This window comes from Meleagris gallopavo, chromosome 10 (genome assembly GCF_905368555.1).
Source record: "Meleagris gallopavo chromosome 10, MGAL_WU_HG_1.1, whole genome shotgun sequence".
Classification (NCBI taxonomy): Eukaryota; Metazoa; Chordata; class Aves; order Galliformes; family Phasianidae; genus Meleagris; species Meleagris gallopavo.
In genome coordinates, this window is record NC_139413.1 from 24735760 (window position 1) to 24762255 (window position 26496).

The 26496-nt window shown below is 53.8% G+C and overlaps 4 protein-coding genes across 9 annotated transcripts; 2 read left to right on the forward strand and 2 right to left on the reverse strand.

Moving 5' to 3' along the window:
* Positions 1-500: 500 nt before the first annotated feature.
* On the forward strand, positions 501-10033 carry ACOT11 (acyl-CoA thioesterase 11). Of its 3 annotated transcripts, XM_010716091.4 has the most exons (17): positions 553-635; positions 3434-3509; positions 4499-4688; positions 5466-5535; positions 5870-5930; positions 6370-6471; positions 6725-6860; positions 6938-7094; positions 7335-7454; positions 7538-7682; positions 7968-8023; positions 8142-8208; positions 8287-8370; positions 8462-8595; positions 8795-8926; positions 8998-9124; positions 9210-10033. In XM_010716091.4, exons 1-17 carry the CDS (start codon positions 613-615, stop codon positions 9363-9365), a joined length of 1836 nt encoding a protein of 611 aa, XP_010714393.1. In that variant the 5' UTR covers positions 553-612; the 3' UTR covers positions 9366-10033. The 3 variants fall into 3 exon arrangements, with proteins under 3 accessions (XP_003208910.1, XP_010714393.1, XP_010714394.1); XM_003208862.4 differs by lacking the exon at positions 3434-3509 and having other exon boundaries at positions 501-635; XM_010716092.3 differs by lacking the exon at positions 3434-3509 and having other exon boundaries at positions 608-744.
* Positions 10034-12189: 2156 nt separating this feature from the next.
* Positions 12190-17697, reverse strand: TTC4 (tetratricopeptide repeat domain 4). Its single transcript, XM_085231380.1, has 10 exons — positions 17262-17697; positions 17073-17190; positions 16826-16987; positions 16615-16692; positions 16164-16288; positions 15818-15904; positions 15413-15627; positions 14623-14704; positions 13848-13930; positions 12190-12942 (listed from the first exon to the last, which is right to left on the reverse strand). Exons 1-10 carry the CDS (start codon positions 17334-17336, stop codon positions 12843-12845), a joined length of 1125 nt encoding a protein of 374 aa, XP_085087506.1. The 5' UTR covers positions 17337-17697; the 3' UTR covers positions 12190-12842.
* A 50-nt stretch (positions 17698-17747) lies between these two features.
* Positions 17748-19498, reverse strand: PARS2 (prolyl-tRNA synthetase 2, mitochondrial). 4 transcript variants are annotated; one of them, XM_019618739.3, is made up of 2 exons: positions 19168-19498; positions 17748-19045 (listed from the first exon to the last, which is right to left on the reverse strand). In XM_019618739.3, the coding sequence occupies exon 2, from the start codon at positions 18956-18958 to the stop codon at positions 17750-17752; it is 1209 nt and encodes a 402-aa protein (XP_019474284.1). In that variant the 5' UTR covers positions 18959-19045; positions 19168-19498; the 3' UTR covers positions 17748-17749. The 4 variants fall into 4 exon arrangements, with proteins under 4 accessions (XP_019474284.1, XP_085087504.1, XP_003208912.1 ...); XM_085231378.1 differs by having other exon boundaries at positions 17748-19167; positions 19476-19493; XM_003208864.5 differs by having other exon boundaries at positions 17748-19167; positions 19307-19493.
* A 2016-nt stretch (positions 19499-21514) lies between these two features.
* CIMAP2 (ciliary microtubule associated protein 2) lies at positions 21515-25640 on the forward strand. Its single transcript, XM_085231448.1, has 10 exons — positions 21515-21526; positions 21793-21897; positions 22003-22119; positions 22223-22360; positions 22454-22594; positions 22846-23013; positions 23157-23285; positions 23682-23703; positions 24189-24327; positions 25429-25640. Exons 1-10 carry the CDS (start codon positions 21515-21517, stop codon positions 25529-25531), a joined length of 1074 nt encoding a protein of 357 aa, XP_085087574.1. The 3' UTR covers positions 25532-25640.
* The last annotated feature ends 856 nt before the right edge of the window (positions 25641-26496 follow it).

Here is a 26496-nt window from a genome sequence, read left to right on the forward strand (position 1 = left end):
TTTCGGAGGGAGCTGGGTGCGGGCTGAGCCCCGAATGCCGCCTCGCCTCGCACCGCGCGGCCCCGAGCCCGACAGCAGCGCTCCGCCTGCCCTGCGCTGCTCCCAGCTCGTTGCCAATCTCCAGGCCCCGCTTCCTGCTGAATTCCTTGCGTTATTTCGCTCCTGCCTTTCCAGCCGCAGAGTGCGAGGGGCTTTGATCAGCGCCTCGTACCTCGATTACCAAATGTTCCCTGCTAAAAGCGCGCAAACAAAACACAAACGGAACAACGTCTCCCCAAGAGCCAACGGGCGGTGACACGGCGATTCGCATTTCTTTCCTTGTGTTGGTAACTTTTTGCACCATCCCCATCGGGGCCGCTTCGAGCGCAACAGCTCCGGGCTGAGAGCACGACCTTAAGAATTGCGCTGTGATGAAGGGCTGAGCTCTGGCTGCTACCCAAGGACACAGGGCTGCCCTCACGCCCGCTGCCGCCGAGCCCCGAGCTGCACGCAGGTGTCCGCACGCCTCCTCCTTCTCCCTCCCTCTCCTCCTCCTCCTTTCATTCTTCCTCCTCCTCCTCCTTCTGCTCTTCCTCCTCCTCTTCCTTCTGCCGCCGCCACGACGCGCTGCAAATGCTCAGCTTCTTCTGGCTGAGGTGAGGGCAGAGGGGATGCCCAGGGGCTGACATGGGGACAGTGGCACGCGAGTGGGACCGTGGAGCTGGCACGGCAGGCGTGGGAGCGGTGCCTGCTCTGACTGGATCGGTGTGTGGAGAGGTTTGGGGCAGTGATCTGGGAGGGAGTTTGGGGTGAACCGGACTCCTTGTGCTTAAAAGGGGACAAATATTTAGGAAAAGTGGGCGGTGTGGGCAGTTGATTGTGTGGCAGCTCGGCACTGCGGTGCTATGGACCATAGTGGGCCCAGCTGTGATGGTCCTCGTGGTGATGGTCCTGACTGTGGTGGTCTCAGCCATTGGGGTCTTGACCACGGCGGTCCTGGTGGTCTCTTCCCCAAGGAAGCCATGGGGAGCAGGTGGGCACCTGCTCTGGGCAATGCTGTTGGATGTCCCCATGTTTGTGCAGCCTGTCCCCTGCGCTGCTGGCACCTACAAGGGCTCACACACAGCTCTGCTCCCTGTCTGGGCTGGTGGCAGCGGTGCTGGGGACCTTTGTCCCCCACTAAGCATTCAGAGGACTTTGTTCCCATGCCGGCCTCATTGCCCGTAGCCCTGGGGATGGGTAGGAGCCAGGGGAGGAGGATGGGGACGGAGGGTCACAGCAATGCTCGCAGCACCAAAAGTTTCTCATGGCTGCAGGCATACGGCCCTCAGCAAAGGGATCCAGGTTATGCTTTCCGGGCCTGATACCTCGCTCTGCTCTGGGAAACCCCAGTGGAGGGCATGAAATGTGTTCCCAAAAAAGCTCTTGCATGTGTCTGACTGTTCCTTGTCCCTACTGTGCTGTCCGTCCTCTCCTGGTCCCAACCTGGGCACAGCCCCTCCCACCGCCAGGCTCACCTCTCTCACTGCCCTGTTGAGGTGGTGGGATTTCCCAAAGTAGGTCAGGTTAATTTTTTAATGCGTGCTGATTTGCTCGTTACCATGGATATTGCTCAATTATACACCAATAATCCTCCCCAGCGGACTTCATTGTTGCTGCTTTCCTTCCCCCCACTTTTTTCTTTCAAGATTCCCAGGAATGGGTCAGGATGTGTCAAGGGGATGGAGCGGGGAAGGGAGAGCAAAGATGGATAGGGGAAATCTAGGTTGGGCTTTGGGGAATGCTCATCTGAGTCAGTGAGAGTGGGCACCGGAGGCTCAGTGTGTCCATGGCTACACTCTGCCCTGCCACAACCCAACATCATAGTCCCCCAGCATCAACCTGCTTTTTGGCGGTGGCTCAACCAAACACCGTGTTCCTGGGGCTCAAGGACTTGAGGATCTCCACGCAAAAGGAAAATGAAAAAACATCTCTCTTTTTCTCTCTCGATCAATTGCTTCCAGTTCAACTCAGCTTGGCTTTGCGAGTGCAGCAGGAGGCAAGAGAAATATTCTTCCAAAGGGTTTTTCTTTTTGTAATGCAAACTTTATTTTTTTGGTAGAAGTGGGTCACCCGAGGGGTGACAGAGTAAGAGCATCATTGCCTGGGTGATACATCTTGTTGCCATGGTGACCTGGGGGCTCCATCAGTCAACAGCTTTAAACATTTGACAGCTGAGTAAGATGGAAGATTTTAATGAGGACGGACACTTGCTTAGTTTCAATAACCGAATTCTCTATAAATACCCTCGGTCTGAATGGCTGCAGGTCTCCAGTGTGCTGTGAGTAGTGTGGTTGGGCACTCCTCTTCCCCATGTGTTTCAGGGTAGCGAGTGTGTGCCCACATCCAAAACAGTTGAGGGATGCAAAGCAGGTGGCTCTTTATAATTCTTTTCCTTTCCTGCTCATGCTGGAACAAACAAGGTGACACGAGTGCAGTTGGAGAGGACAGGGTTTGGGTTTCCAAGGCACGTGCTGGACCATGCGTCCTTGACATTGGTACCATGGCTGTGGGGTGGGATGGGGCCATCCCCACCACTGCCCACAACAAACTGAACCTGAGGAGCAAAGGCTGCTTGCTAGGAGCAGATGGACTCTTGTGCTGTGCTCTTGCCATAAGCAAGCTCCCAAGGCTCAGCTGCAATCTGGAGAAGATGTGGGGCTTGGTTAAAGCAAAGCAAGGCGCTGCTGGAGTGGAGACTTCAATCAGGCATGGATATTGGGAAAAATTTGTTCTCATCCCTTGCAATGCCACCACCACGCCAGGTGTTCCCAGTGCCTGCAGTGCTTCATTCCAGGCTCCAAGCTGGGCAGTGGTGTGGCAGGGATGGGAGCTTCCTATTTGCTGCCCCGCTGGCAGCCAGGCACAGTGTGAGCCCCTCCAGTGCCAGGGGCATGCTCCTCGGGTCTTGTGACCGCACTGATGTCACTGTGATGCCTGCACCTCCAAGCACAGCCCTCCGTCACATGTAACAGTGTGGAAAATCCTCAGGCTGACCCCCGTGGAATGGCATGCTTGGGACTTGGCTCTGCCCTTTGGGTTTTAGACCCGCAGCCGTCATGCTGGATGCTGTTAGAGAACAGGGCTGGGCTCCAGCTCTCCCTGTCCCTCTGGGGTGGGCTGTGGGGTTGATTGCGGCCAGGGCCACCCTGCAAGTGCTCTGTGCTGAGCCCTGTGTTGAGCCCTGCCGTCACCTTTTGTCTGTTTACAAGGTGCTGGCAGCTTCCTCCCTACGCTGCTGTGCTCCCACGCATGGATTTAGCCAGCTCTTCCCAAACCAAGTGGTTGTGTGCATCCCAGTGCAGAGCGCTCCAGCGCTTGTGGTCTCTCTGTAATGCCTTGGATCCCCCTTTATGGCAACGTCCCCACGTTTTGCCATCCCTCTTTTAACCCTAGCTGCTCTTCTCCTTTCCAGGTGTCTTTTAAAAATGGTCAAGGGGAACATTGTAGTCCCTGAAGACATCCTGAGTTTCTGTTGCAATGGCCTCCAGGTACCCAGTGTGCTGTGCCAATAACCCCGGGGCTGCCGGCATGCAGTGCCCCGTCCCTATTAACGTCCCCAGCCACTGAGATCATAACTGTGCTGCAGAAAGCTTTGGAGCTCTGCATAGTGCTGGCTCACACCCCAGAGCCTGCTGCCTTCCAGAAATAGCTGTGTCCTTGTACTGTGGACACCCGGGGGGTTTGTGGGGGGCTCGAGGCTGCCGGGACGGGTGCCCCTTCCTTAGGGCTCCCTCGCTGCCTTCGATAACCTGAGGTTTGTGCCATTCCTGGGATGCTTTGTACCAGTAGCTATGGAAACAGAAGGCTCCTGTTAGACCAGTGATGGAAAATGCTATTCTGGGAAGCGAAGTGGTGTTCGGTGAGCCTGGGGTAGGAGGGAAGGCTATGTTCTGAGAATAAAGCATTTACAAAGGCAGCTGGAGAGAAGCAGAGGGGAAAGAAGCTGCTGCGAGTGGGATCTCGCAACAAGTGCTATAAATGGGGGACATTGTTAGAGCAGAAAGCGGAAGGAAGCACTGTAATGAAGCCCAGACTGATCTCATGGCTCCTCAATTACTCACAGGGTGCTCTGAGTTCAGCCCTTGTGTAACACGGCCCACTCCAGGCTGAATCCTCTCTCCTGACAGCACAGCCGCAATCACAGTCCTTCTAAAACACCGTTCTGTGCCCGGTGAGCCAGGGGCCGGGCAGGAACAGTGCTGACCCCATTGAAACTCTGCATTCATAACATTTTATTCTTCTCTCCCCAGCAGTGCACTGCCGGAGCATCCTGCCCTGCCAAGCAGGGTTTCCTCGTCTCCTGGGAGATGTTTCTCCCATTTGTACAGAGCTGAGGAGCAGGTGCCCTCCGCGGCACCAAAATTTGGGATGGGAAAAGCAAACGATGGGGTTCAGAGCGTCGTGCTCCCCATGATCCCACAGGCACATTTGCTAATCAGGCTGGGTAATGAACCGTATCCCTCCCCTCTTCCCACAGGGCTCGACCTCACCGCCGTGCACCCGGGACACAGGGGAGCAGCAGGAGGAGGCTGTGGGGGCCATGGGTGGCCACAGCCCCACCGAGGTGCAGATGAGCCAACTGGTTCTGCCCTGCCACAGCAATCAGCATGGTGAGCTCAGCGCCGGGCAGCTGCTCAAGTGGATCGATACAGCTGCTTGCCTCTCGGGTAAGCTGTGCTTGGGCATTTGTAGCCCATCGGTTTGGGGAGCTTGTCCAGCATGGGGAGGAAAATGTGCTGAGTTGGGGTTGAGGATGCTTGCAGCCGTGTTTGGTAATGGAAAGGAAAGCAACAAGCAATGGCATCCTCTCATGCGGACAGCAGGGGTGGAGGGGGAGGGCTGGGGTGGGGAGATGTGGGGCTGTGTGCGGGCAGCAGCGTGCCATTCCCTGCCTACTGCCCACAAAGCTGACGGCAGCTGGGCGCCGTGCCATTCTGCTGAGTAATGGAGCAGCCAGCAGCAGGACGGGGGAGGTGGCTCTGCTGCACACAGCTCCTTGGTCTGTGTCTGCTTCCCCCTAACCACTGCCCTCCCCATGGCCTCCGTGCAGCCAAACCCATACCAAGGAGACCAGGAAACAGGGGCAGTTCTGCAGTTTGGAGATGCTTTTGTAGTCTTGAGGGGAAGCCAAGCCAGCAGCTGGCTTTACAGTAGTTGCTGTGTAGGGATAGATGGTATCAGCTGTTGTGCATTGCTGAGAAAGCATCATCAGGGCAGGGCAGACATTGAGGGTGATGTGGCCAGGAGCTGCCCCAAGGGTGAACCCTGGGCAAAATGTCTGCAAAACAGAGGTGGGGAAACCAAAAATGCTGCTCTTAGTGGGCATAGATGGGAAAAGGGCAGAGACGGGAGCAGGGTTTTGAAGTTGTTATCACCCCAAACATTGGGCTGGCAGCTCCGTATGCTGCTGCAGGCTGCTGACGCTGTTTGCTGTTCCTTCTCAGCTGAGAGACACGCTGGCTGCCCGTGCGTCACTGCCTCGATGGATGACATCTATTTTGAGCACACCATTAGGTAAAGGTGCCACTTTCTGCCCTCTCTCTTGGCTGGGTGTGGGGCTGAGGCAGAGCTGCACTGTGCTGGAGCTCTCCTACCCGTATGCCTTCTAGTGCCCTGCTGCCAGCCCAACTGGCTGCCAGGTCCTGGGCACATCTGCCCCTGGTGAGGTGCTGGTCAGGGTGCAGGGACCCTGTGGCCATCCCGTTTTCTATTGCTATTGCCAGTGAGACACATTTGCTCATTTGGCACCTCAGCAAGGAGCTGCTCAGCACTGGAGCATGTGCTCTGCACACTTGTGGGCCTCACCCTCCGCTCACCTCTTGTCCCTTCTCCTCTCTATGTTTTCCAGTGTTGGGCAAGTCGTTAACATCAAAGCCAAAGTGAACCGAGCCTTCAATTCCAGCATGGAGGTCTGTGTGCTGCAGCCATGCTTTGCCTCCTGTGTCCACCCTTGGCATGTTGCTATCTCTGCCAGCTGCACCCTCTGTGCTGTGGCCACCTGCAGAATACCTGCATACTGCTCTGCTCTGTGGCTCCTGTGCTATCTGTTCTGCTCACTCTGGCTCAGCTTGGGGTGATACTGCCTTTACACATGCACCTGCTGCTGCTTGGGCACCAAACTGCTCCCTTTCTCCTGTGCTTGGTTTCAAGATCCCAAACTATGCTGGGCATCACTGTGCTTCACTCATTGCTTTCAGCCCCCTCCTTCTCAGGAGGAAATATTTGGGGTGAGGAACCCCTGCACAGGCTTGCACAAACTTCCTGCTCTGTGCTGGTGGTGCTGGTTGAACATCAGTCCCTGCCACCCATACACATGGCTCAGAGGCCCTGTGCTGTGCTGTCTGCCAGGTGGGCATCCAGGTGAGCTACGAGGACCTGTGCAGCGGGAAGCACTGCAACATCTGCAAGGCTTATGCCACCTTCGTGGCGCAGGGTCCCCTAGGCACCAAGGTAAGTGCTGTGAAGTGAGCCCCGTGCCCAACCTGCAGGAAATCACCTCTGCAAATAGGGACTGGGGGCAGGTAGGGCTGTGCCTAAATTTTCCCGAGCCTTGGGGACATGTGCAAGCAGGAAGAGTCATTTCCCTCAACACAGTCAACTCAGCCAAGCATGCAGAGCTTGCCTAGCTCTGCGTGTGACTTGGGATGCACGCCACCCCTTGGAACCCTACACAGGGCCCACCCCATCCATCACCCACACTTAGGTGAAGCTGAAGCCGCTGACCCCGCAGACAGAGGAGGAGAAGATTGAGCACAGCATTGCAGCCGAGCGCCGTCGAATGCGGCTGGTGCACAAGGACACCCTCAAGGACCTCCTCACCCGCAGCACCAGTAACACCGGTATTGCATGTCCACAAGGGAGGTGTGGGGCCAGGTGTGGGGGTGGCCGTGGCACTGAGCCCCGTGCTCCCTGGCAGAGATGGAGACAAGGGATGGCAGTGCGGTGGTGCCGGCTGAGAAGACGCGAGTGGAGAGCGTGGAGCTGGTGCTGCCGCCGCACGCCAACCACCAGGGCAACACCTTTGGTGGGCAGATCATGGCCTGGATGGAGAATGTGGCCACCATCGCAGCCAGGTGCCTGCAGGGGAAGGGGCATCGAGGTGGTTGGGTGGGCTGTGCCACAGCTGGGTGGTGGGGGCCGTCTGGAAATGGTGGGGTGACAGGGACCGGCATGCAGCCATTGGGGATGGCACCGGGAGTTGGCAGTCCCGCATGCACACGGTGGTGCTAGGGAAGGGCAGGCACACATCCCACAAGGGTCCCCGGGCTCTGGCTGTGTTGGGGATGGTGCATGGAGTGACATCTGCCCTGCAGCCGGCTGTGCCATGCCCACCCCACGCTGCGTGCCATCGAGATGTTCCACTTCCGCGGGCCGTCGCAGGTTGGGGACCGCCTGGTGCTCAAGGCCATCGTCAACAACGCCTTCAAGAACAGGTGAGTGCTGGTGGCAGCACCTCTAGCCTTTCTCATGGCTCCCCATGCCTCACCTCTTCTTCTTTCCCCCCTCCTCCCCCCAGCATGGAGGTGGGGGTCTGCACCGAGGCCTATGACCAGGAGATGTCTGTCAGCCGGAGGCACATCAACAGTGCCTTCATGACCTTCGTGGTGCTGGATGAGGAGGGCCGGCCCCGCACGCTGCCCATGGTCATGCCCCAGCCGGGGGTAAGGACAGCAATCCCCCTGCACCCCCATGTCCCCCATGTCCCTGCTGCAGTGGCACACAGCTAGCATTCGTCCCTTGATCACAGTGCTGCTACCAGAGAGGCACTGACATCAGCTGATGGGCTCTTTGCCTTTTCCCAGCACACTGAAATAGCTCCCGGTTAATCTCTGGAGCACAGGGCTTCACCTTTCAGCCCTTTGCTGCTCAATGTTTTACCCACTCTACAAAATATGTATTTTTTTCCTCCTTTTCCATTAACCTGGTGTGCTTTTCCCATTTATCAGGATGGAGAAAGGCGGTACAGAGAAGCCAGTGCTAGGAAGAAGATTCGGCTGGACCGGTGAGAGCAAATGGGATGCCGGGATGGAGGGGGGGAAAATGGGAGATGCCTTCCTTGGCACTGGGGAGCAGGGATACCCCAGCTTTTGCCCTGCTCTAAGGAAAACTCTTTCCTGCAGGAAATACGTTGTCTCCTGTAAGCAGACGGAGGTGCCACTGTCTGTGCCCTGGGACCAAAGCAATAAGGTGTGTGCCTGCAGCTGGCACTGCCTCCTGCCTGTGTTTTGGAGATATCCCTGGCCCTGATGTGCTGCTCTGTCACAGGTGTACTTGAGCTACAACAACGTCTCTGCGCTGAAGACACTCGTAGCCAAAGCCAACTGGGTGCTTGCCAGGGAGAAGGAGAAGGTACAGCACTAACCCAAGTACTGTGAGCTGTGCCAAGAGCATAGGCATGCTGGGTGCACGTCCCAGCCCTACTCTGTCTGTGCTTCCCAAGGTGCAGATCTACACGCTAGAGGAGGACAAGTTCCTCTCTTTCCGCATTGAGATGTCGGTGCACATCGCAGCCAGCCAGGCCTTCTCCCTGCTCTCCGACCTGCGGCGCCGGCACGAGTGGGACAGCCATTATGAGTGAGTGGTGCCGGGATGGCGTGGGAGCAGGCACCCATGCCTTTCCAAAAGCACATCCTTTGGGCTTCCCTAGGGCCTGATATCTCAGCCCAGAGCTGTTCTCATGCCTTGAACCGTGTGTTCCCATCCTTGGGGTTGATGGCACTCAGTGTGAACAGCAGCTCTCACCGCCCATTGCCATTCTCTCTCCCGCCCGCAGGAGTGCCGAGCTGGTGCAGCAGGTGGATGAGGATGATGCCATCTACCATGTGCTGAGCCAGACACTCAGCTGTGAGAACAAGCCGCAGGACTTTGTCATCCTGGCCTCCCGGCGGAAACCTTGCAGCAGAGGGTAAGCAGTAGGTGATGTCTCTGTCCCCATCACCCGGGCTGCACCCCACTCATCCTGCTGTCCCCTGCCAGGGACCCCTACGTGGTGGCCTTCCGGTCGGTGACGCTACCCACGCACCCTGCCAGCACCAACTACACACGGGGTGAGACGCTCTGCTCCGGCTTCTGTGTGTGGCCGGAGTCAGAGGAGATGAGCAAGGTGAGGGCTGTGGCCATGTTGTGCGCTGCTGGGGGTTCAGCCTCCGTGCCCAGCTGTGACCCGCTTCTCCTGCTCATCATCACAGGTGGCTTACTACAACCAGGCGACGCCCGGGTACCTCAACTATGTCACCACCAATGTGGTGGGGCTGTCCTCCAACTTCTGTGCCACCTTTGAGGCCTGTGAGAAGTTCCTGTTGAAGAACAAGGACGACCTGATCACACGGCTGCAGGACCTCTAGGCCTGGGGCTTTGCTGTTATCCATGGACAGATGTGGTCTGGCAAAGAGGGGTGTGGGGACAGGGTGGTGGCACTCAGACCGTGCCTCACTGGGGCTTTGGGCTGACCAAGGTCAGTGAGATGGGGACGGAGGGGTGTCACAGGGATGCACCACCTTCACACTGATACTTCCAGTCCTCTTTTTTTTTTTTCTCCTAATTTTATAAGCTGCTGAGTAGGACTTGAATTTTAGTTCAACTAATGCTACTTGAATCTTTGTACAATCCCAACTCTTTCTAATACTGATTTTTTAATTGTTTCTTAATGAGAGAAACTTTTTTTGTAGTGGTGTGGATAGGGACTGTGCTGCTCCACTGCCCCAGGCTGCAGGGCAGGGCTGGGGCACGACCACACTGCCCCTTGGCTCTCACCCAGAGCAGGGGGAGATGCACCTGCTGGGTGGGAAATGGGCTGCTTGTGCACCCACAGTGGGGCTGTCAGGTTTTCTCTCTTCCTGCAAGGAGAAGGTTGGCTGCCACCGTGTCCCTGCCTCACACTTGCTGATTTGGGTTTCCAACCCAAGATGCTGATGGGATGCCCACGCTGGGCTGAAATCCCAATCCCATCACACTGCCCTGCGGCTCTGTGTGGAAGGAGCGGCAATAAAAGTGCATCAAAAGGAAAAACCTTTACCTGCCTGAGGGTCTGTTTTGGGGGCTGTGGTGCTGGCAGTTAGATCTGTGCTGTACCTTGGAGTGTGGTCATCCCCTGTGAGCCTCCACCTCCCCTGCCCTCTTATCACCACCAGATAAAGCTGTTTCAAGCTGAACATGGTAGAAAACACTCAATTTTTACAGAGACTCCTTATCTCCCAAAACTCAGGGCAATCCTGCCTCTATCACCAGGACGCGAGCCATCCTTCCCACTTATCTGCAGGAATGGCTGCTGCTTGATTAAGTACACACAGTGATGTATTCACCCCAGTGTTGAACTTTGACTAACCTCTCTCCCTCCCAAAGCACTATACTTTCTAAGGCTTGAGGCGGAGGCTTTGGGGTGCAGGAGCCAGAGCAGGATTCCCCAGAGAGGTCCCCACCTGGGTGACTGCATGATTTTTGGCCATGATGTTGCAGCTGAATTGAGCTCCCTGGACTGGAGCAGTAATTCCAGCTCAGCACCGAGCTGGAGGATGGCTTGGCTGACACAGAAGGACCCAGCCCCGACCAGGACATGGCACTGAGCAATGCAGAGCCTTCCAACGCTGTCAACTGCTGCAGTTGGTCTTCCTGTCCATCTCCTGGGGAGTGCAGATCTGTGTGACCTCTGTGGCTGGTAGGTCCCTGCACACCTCTTGACCTGGGAGGGGCTCTCCCCCACAGGGCTGCAGTTGCCTCTCACTTGTGCCTGACTGCATTCCACATACCACCCCTGAGCTGTTCAGCAAAGAGGAAACAGCCCAGGTGGAATCACAGAGTCATTAAAGACCATCTGATCCCACTCCCTGCAAAGAGCAGACTCCCACAGTTCCATCAGGTGCTGAGAGCTCCATCCAGCCTGACCTTGGATGCCCTTGGGATGGGGCATCTCCCCAGTTTTAGTTTGAAACCATTTCCCCTTGCCCTGCTAAGGAATCTGTCTCCTCTGTCTCCTTCCTTCTTACAGCCTCCCCTTAGATACTCACAGGCTGCTCTCAGGTCTTCCTGTAGCTTTCTCCTCTCCAGGCTGCACAGCCCCAGCTCTCAGCCTGTCCTCATAGGAGAGGCGTTCCATCCCTTGGATCATTTTTGCATCCCTTTTCTGGATGCACTTGAACAGGTCCACGTCTCTCCTGCACTGAGGACTCCATAGCTGGATGCAGTACTCCAGGTGAGGCCTCAGAAGGGCAGAGGAGAGGGGTGGAATCACTCCCCTGACCTGCTGGCCATGCTGCTCTGGATGCAGCCCAGGATACAGTTAGCTTTGCCTGCAAGGCAGCCCCTGCTGTAAGACACCAACTGGCTGCAGCCCCAATCCCTTCCTCCACTGAGTCCCACTTCATTCTGCTCTGCTGGGGCTGGCTTGCAAACAGTGCTGAGGTCCACATGTGGCTTTGGTTAAAAGCAAGCAATTAGCATCCAGACTTCAGCAAGCTTTGCATGTAAGAGGGCTGGGGGAAGAAACTGTACATTGCAGCTGCTTACAGCAGGCACTCTTCCCCTTGCAGATCACCATCATCTTTTTTTCAATGCTGCCTCCATGCTGAACACGCAGGGGTTCGGACAGCCACCTCCAACACCATGACAGCCATGCACTGCATGGAAAGCAGCCACAGGAGGTCAGGCTGGGTGCAAGTCCTGCAGGTGGCCACATACCTCCCACCCTGCATGCAGTCAGCTGTAGCACCAGCTCATCCTGTGCTGTATCCTCGCTCTGCAACACTGCTGCATGACCTGCACTGAGCCAAGCCTGTCCGACCTGACCGCCCACCTCTCTGCCTTGTGAGCATGGCTGCAAAGCAACCCTGTTGATATTATTTGTGCACAGTGTAGTAACTCAGAAATAGCAACGTGCAATTCTGTTTACTTTCTTAGAGCTGACTGAATGCAGCACTGGACAGAGAATAATCCTCCATGCTGTAAGCAGAAGTTCTTATGGCTGAAGAGCTTTTTGTTGCCCTGTGCACTTAATGTTCTTAAAACTGCAGCCACTGCTCACCAGGGCAGCTCAGGGAGAAAGAAATTAGAGTTAGAATTATTTTTAATTACAAGCTCATACAGAAGCACAGATGATCCTGTATGTTGGCACTACAAGTTAACTGGATGGATAGAACTGTTATGTTTGGGCTCAGAATTACAGTCAGAATTCACTTTCAGTATTTCATATGGTGAGAAAAAAGGATCACCTCATTTATTAGACAGGAATCGGCCTGCTTAAAATAGACATGTCTAGCTCCAGTTTATATAGGTAGCAGAAGAGTCCGTGAAACAAGCTGCTCCTGACAAAGAGCTCTGCTCTCCCATGGCCAGCAGCAGCTCTGAGCAGTGAAAACCAGCTGCTGCTAATCCTCAGAGCTGCAATGGCCCATGCAGGAGCCCAGCTGCACTCAGCTCGTGGCAGCAGGCAGGTAACTCACCCCAGAGCACTGCTATTAAACCCTGGCAACTACAGCCCACCTCGCAGGAAATCAGCGATTTTTCACAGGTAAGTACATTCCCAGCTGCTGTTGCTTCAGCTGCAGCCAATGTTTGGCACTGTTTCAGGTTTATTTCAAAGCCCCATGCAGCCTGCCATAGAGGAGACCTTCTGCAAGCCAGCTGGATTTCTATTTAAACAAATAATCCCCTCTTGTAAGCCCTTCATTCTTCTTTTACGCTTCTTTGCTGGAAGTTTCTGTGTGTGCCAAGACTATTTCTCCCCTGAAGTGTGCAAGGCATTTCTGTGCAAGCAGAAATGCCTTGCAGTCTGTAGCCGAGATAAACAGCAATCCCTTGCACATGATTCCTCGGTTCCTTCTTGCTCATTACAGCCGATGCACCTTCTTGCCACTGAAATACTTCTTAGAGAAGGGAGAACTCTTCACAAAAGCCAGCACTGTCGGAGTCCCAGCCTTCACAAAATACCTGTGAGGATTAAACAGAGTCCTCTAGTTTCCCTCTGTCTGGCCAAGCATCATGCAAGCAGCTTCTGCCCAGCACAGCACAGCCTGACCTCCCAAAGGATGACAGGCTGCTTTTGATGATCAGCAGAGCCTTTCAGAGCCATGGCTACCCCTATCCAAGGAGCAGTGTTATGAATCAATGCTTCTCCCAATAACCACCCCTAATTAAAATAGAGAGCTGTTGTTCTGTTCCTGGAAAAAGGTTTCTTTTGCAAGTGCCCTTACAACCTGAAATCTGAGGGCTTATGCACACTGCTGAGTTTTATGGAGTGCCAGTTCAGACAGCCCACAGCAGCAGAGCTTGAGCTCTGCTCCCCCTGTGACAGACCATTCTGCTGGAGCTGTGCTGCAGGCATCCCCAGCCAGCTACAAGCTGCTCCAAGTTATCAGCACCAGCTCTACAATACTTTTTTTGGTTTCTCAACAGCAGACTCTTTTCTCTAAACAACGGCACAATACTTGAAAGTCAATTTCAGAGACTGAAACTGTGCTGCATGCTGTGCTGGGGACTGCTCACACAGCATTATTAACAGTGAGAGCATTGTTAACCTTCAACACGCTCTCTTTATACACTGCTGCTGCCTTTTTGTAAGTAGCACTGTTTAGATGGGGTATGAAACAGCCCCTCCAGTGCTGCTGCTTGTGTGAAGCCCCACTTACCTTCCCACCTCCACGTAGTCCTGGAGAGTTGTGCATTTTTTGTGGGGGGGAAGGAACACTAATCACTAAAGCAGGCACAAAAACCATGTGGCCCTGGTGCTCTACATCTCCCCCCCGTAGAGCAAGTGCTATTAAATCAGAAGAAAAAAACTGCACTTAAAGCCCAAAGTCTGTACTCTTACTAGAGATGAGCAGGTAGAGCCTCACCTTTGGTGTTGCAGCACTTGTAGCAATGTGTGTGCTGGGTTCAGCTCATACATTTCTGCTCTTTCTTCATCTTCAAAATAGAGCTGAGGAAATTTGGGAGAGTTACATGCTTAAGCCATATGAAGACAAACTACTAAGTCCAGTAAGAACACAGCACACATCTCATAGAGGCTTCACAAATTTCTGTACCATGAACTGACTGTGTCAGACACTAATTTAAGCAGTGCAGTCTTCTATATAAATTCAAAATCTTCCTGGCATAAACCAGCTTGCTTTCTGACAGCAGTGGCAGCAGGAACACAGTTTCTGCCACAGACATTGTCCTTTAGTACCTGACTGCTTGCTGCACTGCAGGCTGCCCAGTGCACACTGAGGTGGAAAATGAGACATCACCATCTACACTTCTTTATGTACAGTGTACCAGCTCACTGGCCTAAATCTCAGTTATTGTTTTGATTCCTAATTTCCTAACAGTATCTGTAAATAGCTTATATTTCACACACTCTGTATATGATAGAAAGTACTTTCATTTTTGTTAATAAACTCCACCTACGTAAACTTGAACATTTTCCAGATGCGCTGACAAGTGAATGTAGCTCTCCAAATCGTTATTTCACAGCCATGGGTGGTGAACAGGTAATTATGCTATTGCTTTCATACACACACAGATGCTTAGTCTCACTTCAGAGAGGAAAAAAAAAAACAACACCAAAACCAACCAACCAAAATTTCACAAATCAACACACTCAAATAGGAGGCAAATCCAGTTTCTCACCTCGAGATTCCTAGGAAGGTACTTTCTTTCTAAATCCCAAGGAGGTAACTCAGCAAACATCACCATTAAATGATCGATAAATCTAAAAGCCAGAACACACATTTCAGCTTAGCTTTCAGCCTGATTTGTACAATTGGCACATGAATGACAGTAAAAATACATCAGCAAATTAGGCAATAGACTTGAAAATAGATTTAGATCACTGTAAAACTAATAGCCTCTTCTCTTTAAACTCATTGCTTTTTCAATGAGACCTGTTACCCTGTTACAACTCATACCAATGGTTTTAAACTTGAACAGTGCAACAGCAAATTATTTTTAATTTCCATTTTCACACTACAAAAGGTGTAAAAGCAAGCACTGTGCATTTCATTCACAATTGATTTTTCATCTACACGGTCTCAACAATGCCATGCTTCACCAGATCAGTGCTCAGAACACACCTGTGTGTCAGCTAGCTGTTTATTTTGGTACTGCAGGAGAGCTGGCCAGGTAGTTCTGAGAATTCACCACCAAAGAATGTGAAAATGGAAAGACATACTTAAAAATACTATCTAAGAACTACGGCTTTATTCATCTGTTTGCACTGTCATTTTTAATTGCAAAGTTGTGGGTGGATCTGTGTCTACAAAAACGTTACAAATTCCAAGTTGTTTTAACCTTGTTTGGCCAGCTATGAGATTAGAAATCTAGATCTACTTTATTAGTAATGACAGCATTTCACCTACCAGCTGTTCTAACTCACTCAAACTTTTCCTTCATGAAAGAATGCTGCAGGTAGTGCATTTACCTGGAGTTCTCATGAAAAGCCTCAATGAAGTCTGTCTGTTCATGCTCAGGGTACAGGAAGAGAACAGGCCAGTTTAGGTTGCCATCGGCATCTAAGTGCACCTTTGCCCCTGTGGCATTGTCAGAGTGGAAGCCATCCAGACATATCTCAGCCAGACTACCTGATATTTCTTCTTCTTCACTTGAAGGTTCAACAACCAGCTTGATATTTCTTTCCTAGAAGAGAGGAAGGAAAACAAGTAGCTTTTTGTTTTGCATTAGTTGTTACCTAAAAAAGGGTACAGCCCTGGGAGCTCAGGATAGAGCTAGCGAGGCTCAGCAAGTCCTTAACCCAAACCCTTTGTCCCCGTCCCTTCCCCCTCCCCCTAAAAAACCCCCACTGAAACAAGTCCTCTCACAGACCCACCTTTATTGCTGCAAGCAAGCGTTCCTTTTGACACTGTTCTTTCTTCGCCATCGCCTTTGCCTTTCTTGCATCCCTCTCCTCAACTCGCTGCATGTAAGAAAGAGTTGTACCACAGTCATGCATAGCAAGCCAAGGCCCAGCACTACTCTGCTCACAAGCAGAGGCTCCAGGAAGGCCCCCAGCCTTCCTGCACATCTCAACATTATCACATGGAACCACATTTGAGGAAAAATTACATTACGCAGAAACCTGAATGGAGAACTCTCCAACCAAGGTGTTTCTAAGTTAACAGTAAGCAGCACATATCACTCCTGCAACAAGTATGCCAGACTACTGTAACGTTTACCTTTAATTTGTCAGCTTTACATCTCATTTCCAGAAGCTTTTTCTCTTTTGAATCTATTCGCAAGCCCTCCTCACACCATGTTATGGCTTCAGAGTAGTTCCTTAGCTCCATGTGACAGAGAGCTCCTGGAAGGATTAAGGCTTTTAAGCGCCTGGTTTTGGAGCTGTCACAGAGCTATTACACAAAACAGCGGTTATAAAGTCAGCGTTAACTCTGGTGCCCTCTAAAGCAACACACTCTGTTGCACTGTAGGGCTGTGTTGAGCTGCAGACTGCCAGCAGGTCTAGTAAGCTAGGAGAGAATCTGAAGCATTTTTGCAGCCATGGCATCAGCAGAGTGGTACAGTCTGTTGTACCCCACCCCTGGAGGTGCCCACAGCCAAGGCTGAGCACAGGATAGCAGAGCTGGGGCAGGAGGAGGAGGCTTTGTGGCCACTGTGCACTGCCCTTACCCCTCACAATGGCTTTGAGGTGGTCGGGCTTCAGCTTCCTTGCTTGGGTTGCATCAGCGAGAGCGGAGCGGTAGTTACCTGCGGGCGAAGGAGAGCAGCTCAGAAGCCTGGATTGCACATTTAAAGTACAAGCGGGTCCCACAGGCGGCAAAACACGAGAACTGCATCACCTGCCCGTTCTGCAAAGGAGGGACAGCGGGCGGGGGCTCACCCAGGCGGCAGTGCGCGGCCGCCCTGTTGGACAGCAGCACGGCTCGCAGCTCCACGTCCCCGAAGCGCTGCCGCAGCCCCTCGCTGTAGGCCCGCACGGCCCTGCCGTAGTCCTTCTCCCCGAAGTACGCGTTCCCCTCGTTCTTGTACATGGCGGCCAGCTCTGCGGGGCGGGGAGGCGCGGCGTGAGGTGGGCTGCGCGGCTCCGGTGGGACCCGCCCTCGGGATGGGGGGGACCCGCCGCCCACCTGAGGGCTCCTTCTCCTCGTCGAACAGCAGGGACTGCAGGCAGGCCAGGGCGGGCTGCCGCGTCGCGTCGATCTCGGCAGGGCAGCTCTTCATGAACATGGGGATGGCCTCCAGCTCCTGCGGGCACACCGCGTCAGCCCGCGCCGCCGGCCCGTTACGCCCGCCCGGCCCCGCTGCCACCGCCTCACCTGCTCCCACGTGTCGGGATGGAAGCCGTTCCGGTACCGCGGCACCGCATCGCCGCTCTCCCCGGCGTCCGCCATGCTGCTACCAGCCCCTCCGCCCCGCCACTTCCGGCTTTGAGTCGCCCCCTTCCGGTCTACGCCCCGCCCCCTTCCGGCCCCGCGCCGCCATTTTGCCCGCTGTGGGGTGCGGGGCTCCCGTGCACTGCGTGAGGCGGTAGGAATGGGGCTGCAAATGGCTGCCCTCGTCCTACAGGTGTTCAAAATCGTGGGGTTGCCGCACTAAGGGACGGGGTTGGTGAGCTGCGGACCTGCGGTCTGTTCCAACCTTAACTGCTCTATGATGAACCACGAGGACAGCCCCGCAGGGAATGTAGGCTGACCCGGCGCGTCCCCGCCCCGCAGCACAGCTGTTAAGCAGCTCCTAAACAACGAACCTGGCTGTTCAAACCCACTCCGCGCTGCAAAGATGATAAGATTTGGAGGCGGGGATTTCAAGGGAGTTGCACTTTACTCAGTAACTCAATGACACCTTCCTTGGTGAGGTACAAAACCGTGCCAGTGCTCTGATCCCAAACCTCAAAGACCGGGGGGTCCTCACAAGCTCTCCTCCCGGCTATCACCACGTAGGGGTACCCCAGCTTGTTGGCATCTTTCAGCCTTTTGCCAATTGTCATCTGCGTCCTGTCATCCAGCACCACATCGCCCACCAGGCAAGGCAGGGCTTCAGCCACATCATCATAGAGCTGCTCCAGCAGCACGGCTCCCTCCTCCTCCTTGCTGCCTTTCTTGGGGGGGATGAAGCACGCCTGGAAGGGAGCAATGAGGCTTGGCCAGCGGATGCTGTCCTCTGTAGACAGCACCTCAATGGATGCTGCCAGGATGCGAGTGACACCCAGCCCATAGCAGCCCATTTCTGCTAGCTGGAGCTTGTTCTCGGGCGTGTAGAAGACAGCATTGTGGACAGAGGAATACTTGGTACCCAGATAAAATGTGTGCCCCACTTCGATCCCTCTGCTCTGGGTGAGTTTTTCTCCGCAGGTAGGGCACGCTGTTTGCTCTTCATCTACCATCTCCACATTAGCTGCGAAATGCCCAGCAGGGCACAGCACCAACCTGTCCTCGCCGATGTCAGCCGGCAGCTGGAACTCATGGGATGCAGTGCCACCAATGGTGCCAGTGGCTGCCCGCACTTGGACACAGCGCAGGCCCAGGTGCTTGAAGAGGCTTCGGTAGGCTCTGCACACCAGCTCATAGGTGTGACGTGCTGCCTCCTCAGAGGTGTCAAAGGTGTACATGTCCTTCATGTAGAACTCCCTGCTACGCAGCAAGCCAAAGCGGGGCTTGGGCTCATCCCGGAACTTTCTGGTCACCTGATAGAGGCGCAGTGGGAGGTGCCTGTAGGACAGGTTGCTGTGTGCAGCCACCAGTTCGGTGACAGCCTCCTCATGCGTGGGGCCCAGGCAGTACTCCTTGCTGTGCCGGTCAGCCAAGCGGAACAGCTCCGGCCCCATCTGCTCCCAGCGCCCACTGGCCCGCCACAGCTCAGCAGAGCTCAGGCTGGGCATGTTCACCTTCTGCCCGCCGATGTTCCGCATGGCGCCGTCGATCAGGCGGATCAGCTTCTCCATGGAGCGCACGGCAGGTGGCAGGAGGTGGTAGCAGCCGGGGCTGGCGGGATGGATGAGGCCACCCTGCAGCATCAGCCGGTGGCTGCGGCAGCTCAGCTCTGCTGCCTGGCTCTCGCATCCTGCCACACCACCCACCTGCAGGTTCAGAGGCTGGAAGAGCTGCGAGAGCAACAGGCGGGCGTGAGCTGAAGCATCGTGCTGGGAGCTGCGGGCCTGCAGCTGTGGGCCTGCAGCTGCTCTGAGCACAGGGAGCCCCATCCGCAGCAAGCCCAGCATCACACCTGTAAGGAAGAAGCAGCAAAACAAGGAGTTACACGCAAGGTGCTGCAGCTCAGAGTGCTGGCGGCTACAGAAAGGGTGCACCGCTGCCACGTGCTGCTTCGTGCTGGGTGGCTCTGCAGCCCCAGCACCGATTCCTACCAGGCCCCAGGCTGGGCAGCGCCTGTACTGCACACCCAAGTGAACACAGGCACCGCGTGAGCGCGCACGGACACGCGCTCTGCACGTGCACGCGCGCACTCCGCGGCTTAGCCGCGCGCGCCGACAGCGTCCGCACCGCCCGCACCACCCAAGTCACGTGATACCGCACCGTCTTCCTTCCCGGAAGCAGAACGTGCAGCTGGCTCTATGGCTGCTCATCAGCGCCGCCTGCTGTGCGGAGGCCGCGCCGCAGACCGTGCCGTTGGGGTCCTGCCGCAGGGCAGGGGGCCGATGGCGGTCTGTGGGCAGTCGCCGTCAAACGAGAAGCCCGCCTGCACTGTGCCTGCGTTTGTACTCGGGCACGGAGGAGCCCTTTCAGGCTGCTGTGGGCCTCTTCTGTCAGGATCTGGTCTCTGTCCGACCTCAGCTCACGCTGTGCAAGACCACGGGAGCTGGAGGCCAGAGCTGGAGCTGGGCGATGCATCCATCTCCAAAGAGCACTCTGCCAGGGGAGATGTCACTTTGCTGAGCCTGGATTTATGGGGGCTTAAGTTATCCCTTTTTAAATATAAAGAAGTAAGAATAAGCTTTTCTTTTTATTTAAAAACGAGATTTGGGGAAATCTTCATAATTCTTCTGTGATGAGGAACATGCACTAATGTGCGCTGCAATTTATATGAGGAAATGGGAAAGATAAACGGATTAAAGGGCTCACTGTTGATGCCTCTGATACAGGAGCACTGAAGCCGCTAAAAGCATGAACTGCAGGCACTGCCCAGAGGGACCCAGGGAAGCCGCTCCGCAGCTCTGAGCCAGGATCTGGCTGCAGGTTTCTGGCTCCAGGATGGTGCTTCCCTCCCAGAGCACCTGCACTGTTCTCTCGGTGATGGTTTCCCTCGGTGTGCTCCCCACTGCAGTCAGGTAGCAGTGCGCACACGGTCTGGGATACACAGCGGTTGAGCTGCAAGTCCTGCAGGACGCGCCGTGCCGTGGTGTGCAGGTTCTGCTGCAGGGCAGGAAAATGGTCCTGTGCTGTTTCCATCGCCTGCTGGAGCTGCTGAAACAAAATGTGTTTCTGTCAATGACTTACTGCCTGCTGAGCGGATCAAAGAGACAAAACATCTTGAATTGATTTGCGGGGCAGTGTTTTAAGTGGGAGGGTTTGAGGCTATATGGGAGACAAGATCTGCGGGGAAAGCTGATATCTCTCATTAAACCAACAGACAGTGCTGGATGAGGAGCTAAGCTTGGAGGCTCGGTGCCTGGGAGCCTGTCTGCACTCTTTTATCTTTTCCAGCTGTGCTGAGGGGGATCAAAATGAGGTTTCAGCCCTTGCCCAGTCACACTGGCTACATCCTGGCTGACCCTGGCCATGATCTTACACAGCTGGGAGGGTCCACGAGCCTGTAGTGCTGCCTTGCTCATCTGTCTGGCTAAACTTCCTGAGTGCTTCCATTCCTTCCTGTGATGCTTCTGTCATTTCCAATTGCTGGGTGATGTTTTTATGTCCAATAAAATGGTAATTGCAGGGCTCGTCCTAGAACTTCCTGTGCTCCTTGGGATTGCTCCTCCAGGGGGAAGAGGTGGCACAGGCTGCCACCATCACAGAGCAGCTGGGAAACAGCCTCCAGCTCTGCGTGTCTGCAGATCTGAATGTGTGTCAGACAGCAGAACAGCCCCGAGGTGAAGCTTTAAAAACTGCTGCTTCTTTTAAGCTGTTTCAACTGCTTTTTGGGTCACAGCTCATGATGCTGGGGCTGGTCAGGCACTGATTTTGGCCACATCCCTGGCTTGTGAGATAAACTTTAGTATCTAACAAATCTCTATATGTTCAATACAACCCTTTGGAGGTGCCGTGTGGGGACACCATCCCTTGCACCCTTGCAGTGCTGGGGCAGAACTGGGTCATGCTTCACATGGGAATGTGAGTGCCAGGATGGGGACATTGCGTCGCTGATGGGAGCCAAGCGTGGGCTGTGCTCAGTGAAACTGCACTTGCTTGGCTTTGCCAGCATGCATGGCCCAGAGGGATCGAGGAATCCTGCAGTGAGGACTGCAGGGCTTGGGGCAGCCAGGCTGGAGCCCCCAGTATAGCTACAGCACCTCAGAATGAGTGGCAAGTGACAATGGTGAGGGCTGCCATGGTGAAGGCTGCCATGGTGAAAGATGTCACAGCAGCCCTGGTGACCAGAGCCACCAGTGTGGAACATGGGCAGCCAGGTGAGGCCACCAACTGGGCTCACAGAAGGGAGAGCAGGAATTCCTGATGTAGCACCTGAATTATCGTGCCTACTTTGCACAGCAGTCAGAGGCACCCACTGGGGAGCACCCTAGAGTGCCTATGTGGGATGTGGGCTCGTGCTCTGGGGAGACACTTCCCACCCATCAGCAAAACCCTTTATTAGTGCCTTAATTTGGGATGAATGACAGAGCCAGCATGCGAAGCAGCGGCATACGTACAGTTGTGCTCTGGCTCTGTCTTGCAGGGGACAGCACTGGCCTCTGGCTGGGCCAGAGCAGAGGCAGGATCCCGGGCAATTCAACTGCCCCATTTCCAGTTCAAGGTGATGCTGAAGAAACGCAAACAGCAGGTAAGAGACAGATTTGATCCACTCTCCTTGTCCTGGTGTCCAACAAGCATTGGGAGTGTTGCCTTTGACGCCCAGCCTATCCTTACCATCTTTTTCCTTCTGCAGCAAGAGAGGCTGGGCCCAGGAACGTACAACATCAGGGATTTTCTGCAGGAGACACAGCCCTCGAGCCTGAGGGGCATCTGTGACACAAGGGAGCAGAGGTTCAGGGAAAGCCAGCGGGTACATTGCAGCCTGACTTGGGAGCTGCTGGCATCCCTGTGAGCATTTCCCCTGTCAGCAGAGCTGACTGGGGGCTGCCCATGCTGTCCCATCTCTCCTGCAGGACTGCTTCCCTGGGCCTGGCACCTACGGCCCCCAGGGGAACCCCTACGCTCTCCTGGAGGAGAGGGACAAGCGCTCTGCCAGCACACGAGGGCTGATGGACAGCAGGACAGAGAAATGCGTCTTCCAGACAGCCATGGCACGTCCTGCTCTTTGCCTTGGGATTGTGGTTTTGGGGTGGCTCTGTTTCTCTGCTGGAGGTTTCCCTGCCACTTTCCCTCCGTGCCTGTAGGGCAGTGGTTTGGGACCTGGCACCTACTCCCCATGGAGCAGCACTGAGGAGCAGCTGCGACAGGCAGGCAGGCGCATCCCCTGCCAGGTCTTCTCCAGGGACAAGCTGAAGCCTGCAGGTGGCCGGCGGCGCAATGGGGAGGTGTGTAACCTGGATGTGGGGCTCTCAGCAAGCTGTGGCATCACCACCACAAATGTGTAAGATGGACAGCTGCTTTATGTCGCACCTCAGCTTGAGTTTTGCTTTCTGGCTTTCTTGGATCTGAGCAGCCTGGTAAGGCAAATCCTTGCAGCAGGAAAGCATGCCTGTGAACAGTGAAAGGCTCAGCTCTCACAGCGAGGGGTGTTGGGTGGCTGGAGTGAGCTGAGCCTCACGCTGCTCCTGTGGCCCAGCAGGGAGAAGGCACCGAGCTGTACGCTGGCACTGCCAAGGGGTTCCTGGATGAGCTGATGTCAAAGGAGAACAAGAAGAAAGGCTGCTTCAGCACACTGCCACGGAACCCGGGCTGCCCCACAGAGAGGATCTTCTGGGCCACACTCAGCCAGTGCCCGAGGGACGCGGTCAGTGGCAGTGGGGTGTTCCATTTCCATCCTGCCAAAGCTGCTGGGCTCACGTGGTGGCACCTGGTTGGGTGCCAGGCAGTGCTGTGGGGGCTGCTCTTCCTGAGAGCAGATGGAAAGGGAAGAAATTTCCTTCTGTACAGTATGCGGTGGGGCCAGGCTCGTACGATCCAAAGCCCGTTGAGAGATCAGCAGTCTTCAACCAGCCCCCGTTCTGGTCATCTGCCAAGAGGTTTGACAGAAAGGCTGAACGCCTCTTCATGGGGAATGAGGTGAGTGAGCACAGGGCAGCCAGAGAGAGGCGCAGGAGCTGTCAGACTCTAAGGTTGCCCTGTCACTGTCTCTGATCAGTTGCTGGCACCTAGAAGGAGGACAAACCCCTTCCTGCAGCTGTGGACACCCAGTGCAGAGCAGGCCCTGTGATGGGCAGTGTGAGCTGGGCTGATGCTGAGCAGAGGGACAGGAGCTCAGCAGCAGCCACATCACCTCTGCCCTTCTCTGCATGCTCAGATAATGCTTCCCAGAAGTTTTGCTCTGCATCAACTGTAGGCAAGGGGATGCATTTCATGGATGAGGGCAGCTAGATTACCTGCTGGTGCTAGGAGCACCTTGTATCCTCCCACAAAGTCATATTCTGCTACTTAAAAGCCAATTTTTTTTTTCCCTAGCATCAGCAGCACACTGAAGAGCAAGTGCAGATACGAGCCCTTCCCTTAGTACCCCTTCCTAGAATTGTATTCAGCTTTTCAGCTTCCCCACAGAGAACCAGAACAAAGGCTGAAGGGCTCAAAGCAGGTGGAGAAAGCTGTAGTCTCAAATAGTCCATCTTGGCTAGGAATGAGCAGCAGATTACATCCCAGTGGCAAGGTTGCAATAAAGCAGCCCTTGAACTGGCAGTGGGCAACTAGGGAGTGCGTTCGAGCCAGCAGAGCTAATCAGACCCCTCTTCTCAGTGCTGTGAGATGAGAGGAGCTGCTTGTGGAGAGGACTGACTGGGCTAATACCACATAGCATGTTTCCTCCTCTCCTCCCCTGCAATGCAGACCTTCTTTGGTTAAGATATTCCACATATTGTTGTTTTTTGCAATTGGAAACATAAAGCTACAACCCAATTTTGCCCCACTGTCATCAGGCACGCTGCCTCTGCAGTGATGGGAAACAACATGAGATCTTCTCTTTCCAGAATCCTGTGGGTGTGGGCCGCTATAATGTCACCAGGTGTGAAAAATACCCTCGGAAGATCAGATACCAGTCCCTGTACCGGAGTGACACGCAGCGGTACCTGAGCAGCTTGAAGCAGTATGCCTACCTGCTGTAAGTGGCATATAACAGGGGCTAAAAGCACTTTCACACCAGCTTGCAGGAAAACCCTTTATCTTGAGCAACTCTGGTGAGGCTGAGTATGTTACTGATAGTTTACAACTGACGTGAGAGGCTAAATAGCAGAAGGGATGACTGCGGAGTTGCAAGTGCTGGAATGGGACTGAGCAACACTTGCTGGCCCCTGAGCAGGGTTCCTCCACAAATGGTAAGTTAACAGACTGTGAAGAAGCGAGCAGCCCTTAATGCTTCCCTCTGTGTAAGGGCAGCAGGAGGGTTAAAATGCTGCTGGCTGCCCAGGCACTTTAAAGGTATTAAGGTGGTTGTTCTTCTTCCTTGTGAAATGCAGTCTGTATGAAGAGGAGGTGCAGACAAACAGCGTCTGTCTGAGTTAGAGGAGGCAGCCTGGGGAAGAACCTGATGGTGGATGGGGCTCTCTCAGCTCATTCCCTGTGCTGGCACTGATTTGATCAATGGCCCCAAACAAAAATTGCGTTCTCAGACCGTGCCTTGGTTTACCCGTTTGGAGAAGGAAGATAACAAGGCTCAGTTCCATTGCAAAGGGCTTTGAAATCGCTAGGGGGAAAGCCCTGTGAAGTAGTTGGGAACTGTACTAATGAGAGACCTCAGGGCAGTCCTCCGCTTTCACCTTTGCTCGTGGCCAAGATTAGCAAACTGCTGTGGTGGTACTATGGGCTGACAGCTCTGCAAAAGCTGTCTTGATCTCCAGAGAGTTGTTAGAAATCCATTTCAGCTGAATACGTGGCAGCTTTCAGTGGGGCAGCTACGAGTTAGCTATCCTATGATGAAGGAGAAGGCATAATGAAATCTAGCTTTCAATATCGCTGGCTTTGTTAATTTTGTAGTTCCACTAGGAATAGAAAAAAACCCGAACAGTGAGCAGGATGTTCAAATGCACCGAATTGCTCTATGATCAAATAGCACTAGCTCCAGAATCACTTTTCAAGCCACAGCTTTACTTTCAAGGGAATAGCCAGGCTTTTAAGAGCTCTGTTCACCTCCATGCTCGTTAAGACTAATGAGATTAATCCAGCCAATAATTAGAGCTCACTGAATCACATCCTCTTTTCACAGCGAGCGACTAAAGCCTGCTGCGAAAAACAAATGGAGCCATTTGATTTCTGCTCCACGTTGTCCAGATACCTGTGAAGAAAGCACTGCTGTTTTCCAAATGTAAGATGGTGCTGGAAAGCCTGAATTGGCGAATAAACCACAGACGGTTGACGAGACGGTGTAATGTGAATACTTGCAGTGTGCTGACATGCAAGAGATAGGAAACAAGTCGTGTTCTGTGGTAATAAAACACCCTTCAGACATTCATCAGTCTAACCTGTCTGTTGACTAATTCATTATTTTCACCTTGGCTTTTATGAAAATGACACAGTGGAGAAGAGGATGTCAGATACAGATACACTGACCACAGGAAGGTTTGCTGGCACTCAGCACTCATTCAATATTAAGCATTTCCTTCCCCATCAGCTTGCACTACTTAAAGAACGTGCAGCTCTCTGTCTGTTCTGTGGTTGGTGGCAGTTATCATGACAAGTAGTGAATGCCCCAAGGTCCACTGCAGCAACTTGAAAGGAGAGCTGGTTCTCAGAAAGCAGCACCATGGCAGCTGGGAGAGGTTTGGGGACTGTCTGTGTACCTGTCCTGCCATCCTGGAGCAGTTACGTGTGAGGATCTTCATTACAATCTATAACACACAGCTTCACTTGAATTAACAATTCAAATACTTACAAGCAGCTGGAGGGCATTAAGGGGAATTTAGTGTCATCATTCCAAATTTTGTAGCATATTAAGGCCTAGAGGCAATGAAGAAAGTGAAATGAGCAGAAAGCTCTATCAGCTGTAACAGAGGATGGCCATAAAACCATACCACGAGTATGCTGGTTCACTTCACCTTAACCTTTACAAAGGCTCACACCAGTGTTTAGACAGACTGGAATAATTAAATTTAGCTATAATTACATGTTAGTTGTGGCTGATTAGGTATGCTAATTAATCTGCAATTACCCTTTGGTGGGAGAGATAATTGAACACAGGTAAAACTGTGGTAATTTAAAGAAATAGTGATTGTTGTAATGGAAAGGCAAGCAAAGGAAAAGAAGGTCTCTGAAGGGAGCATTGGAAGAATATGTA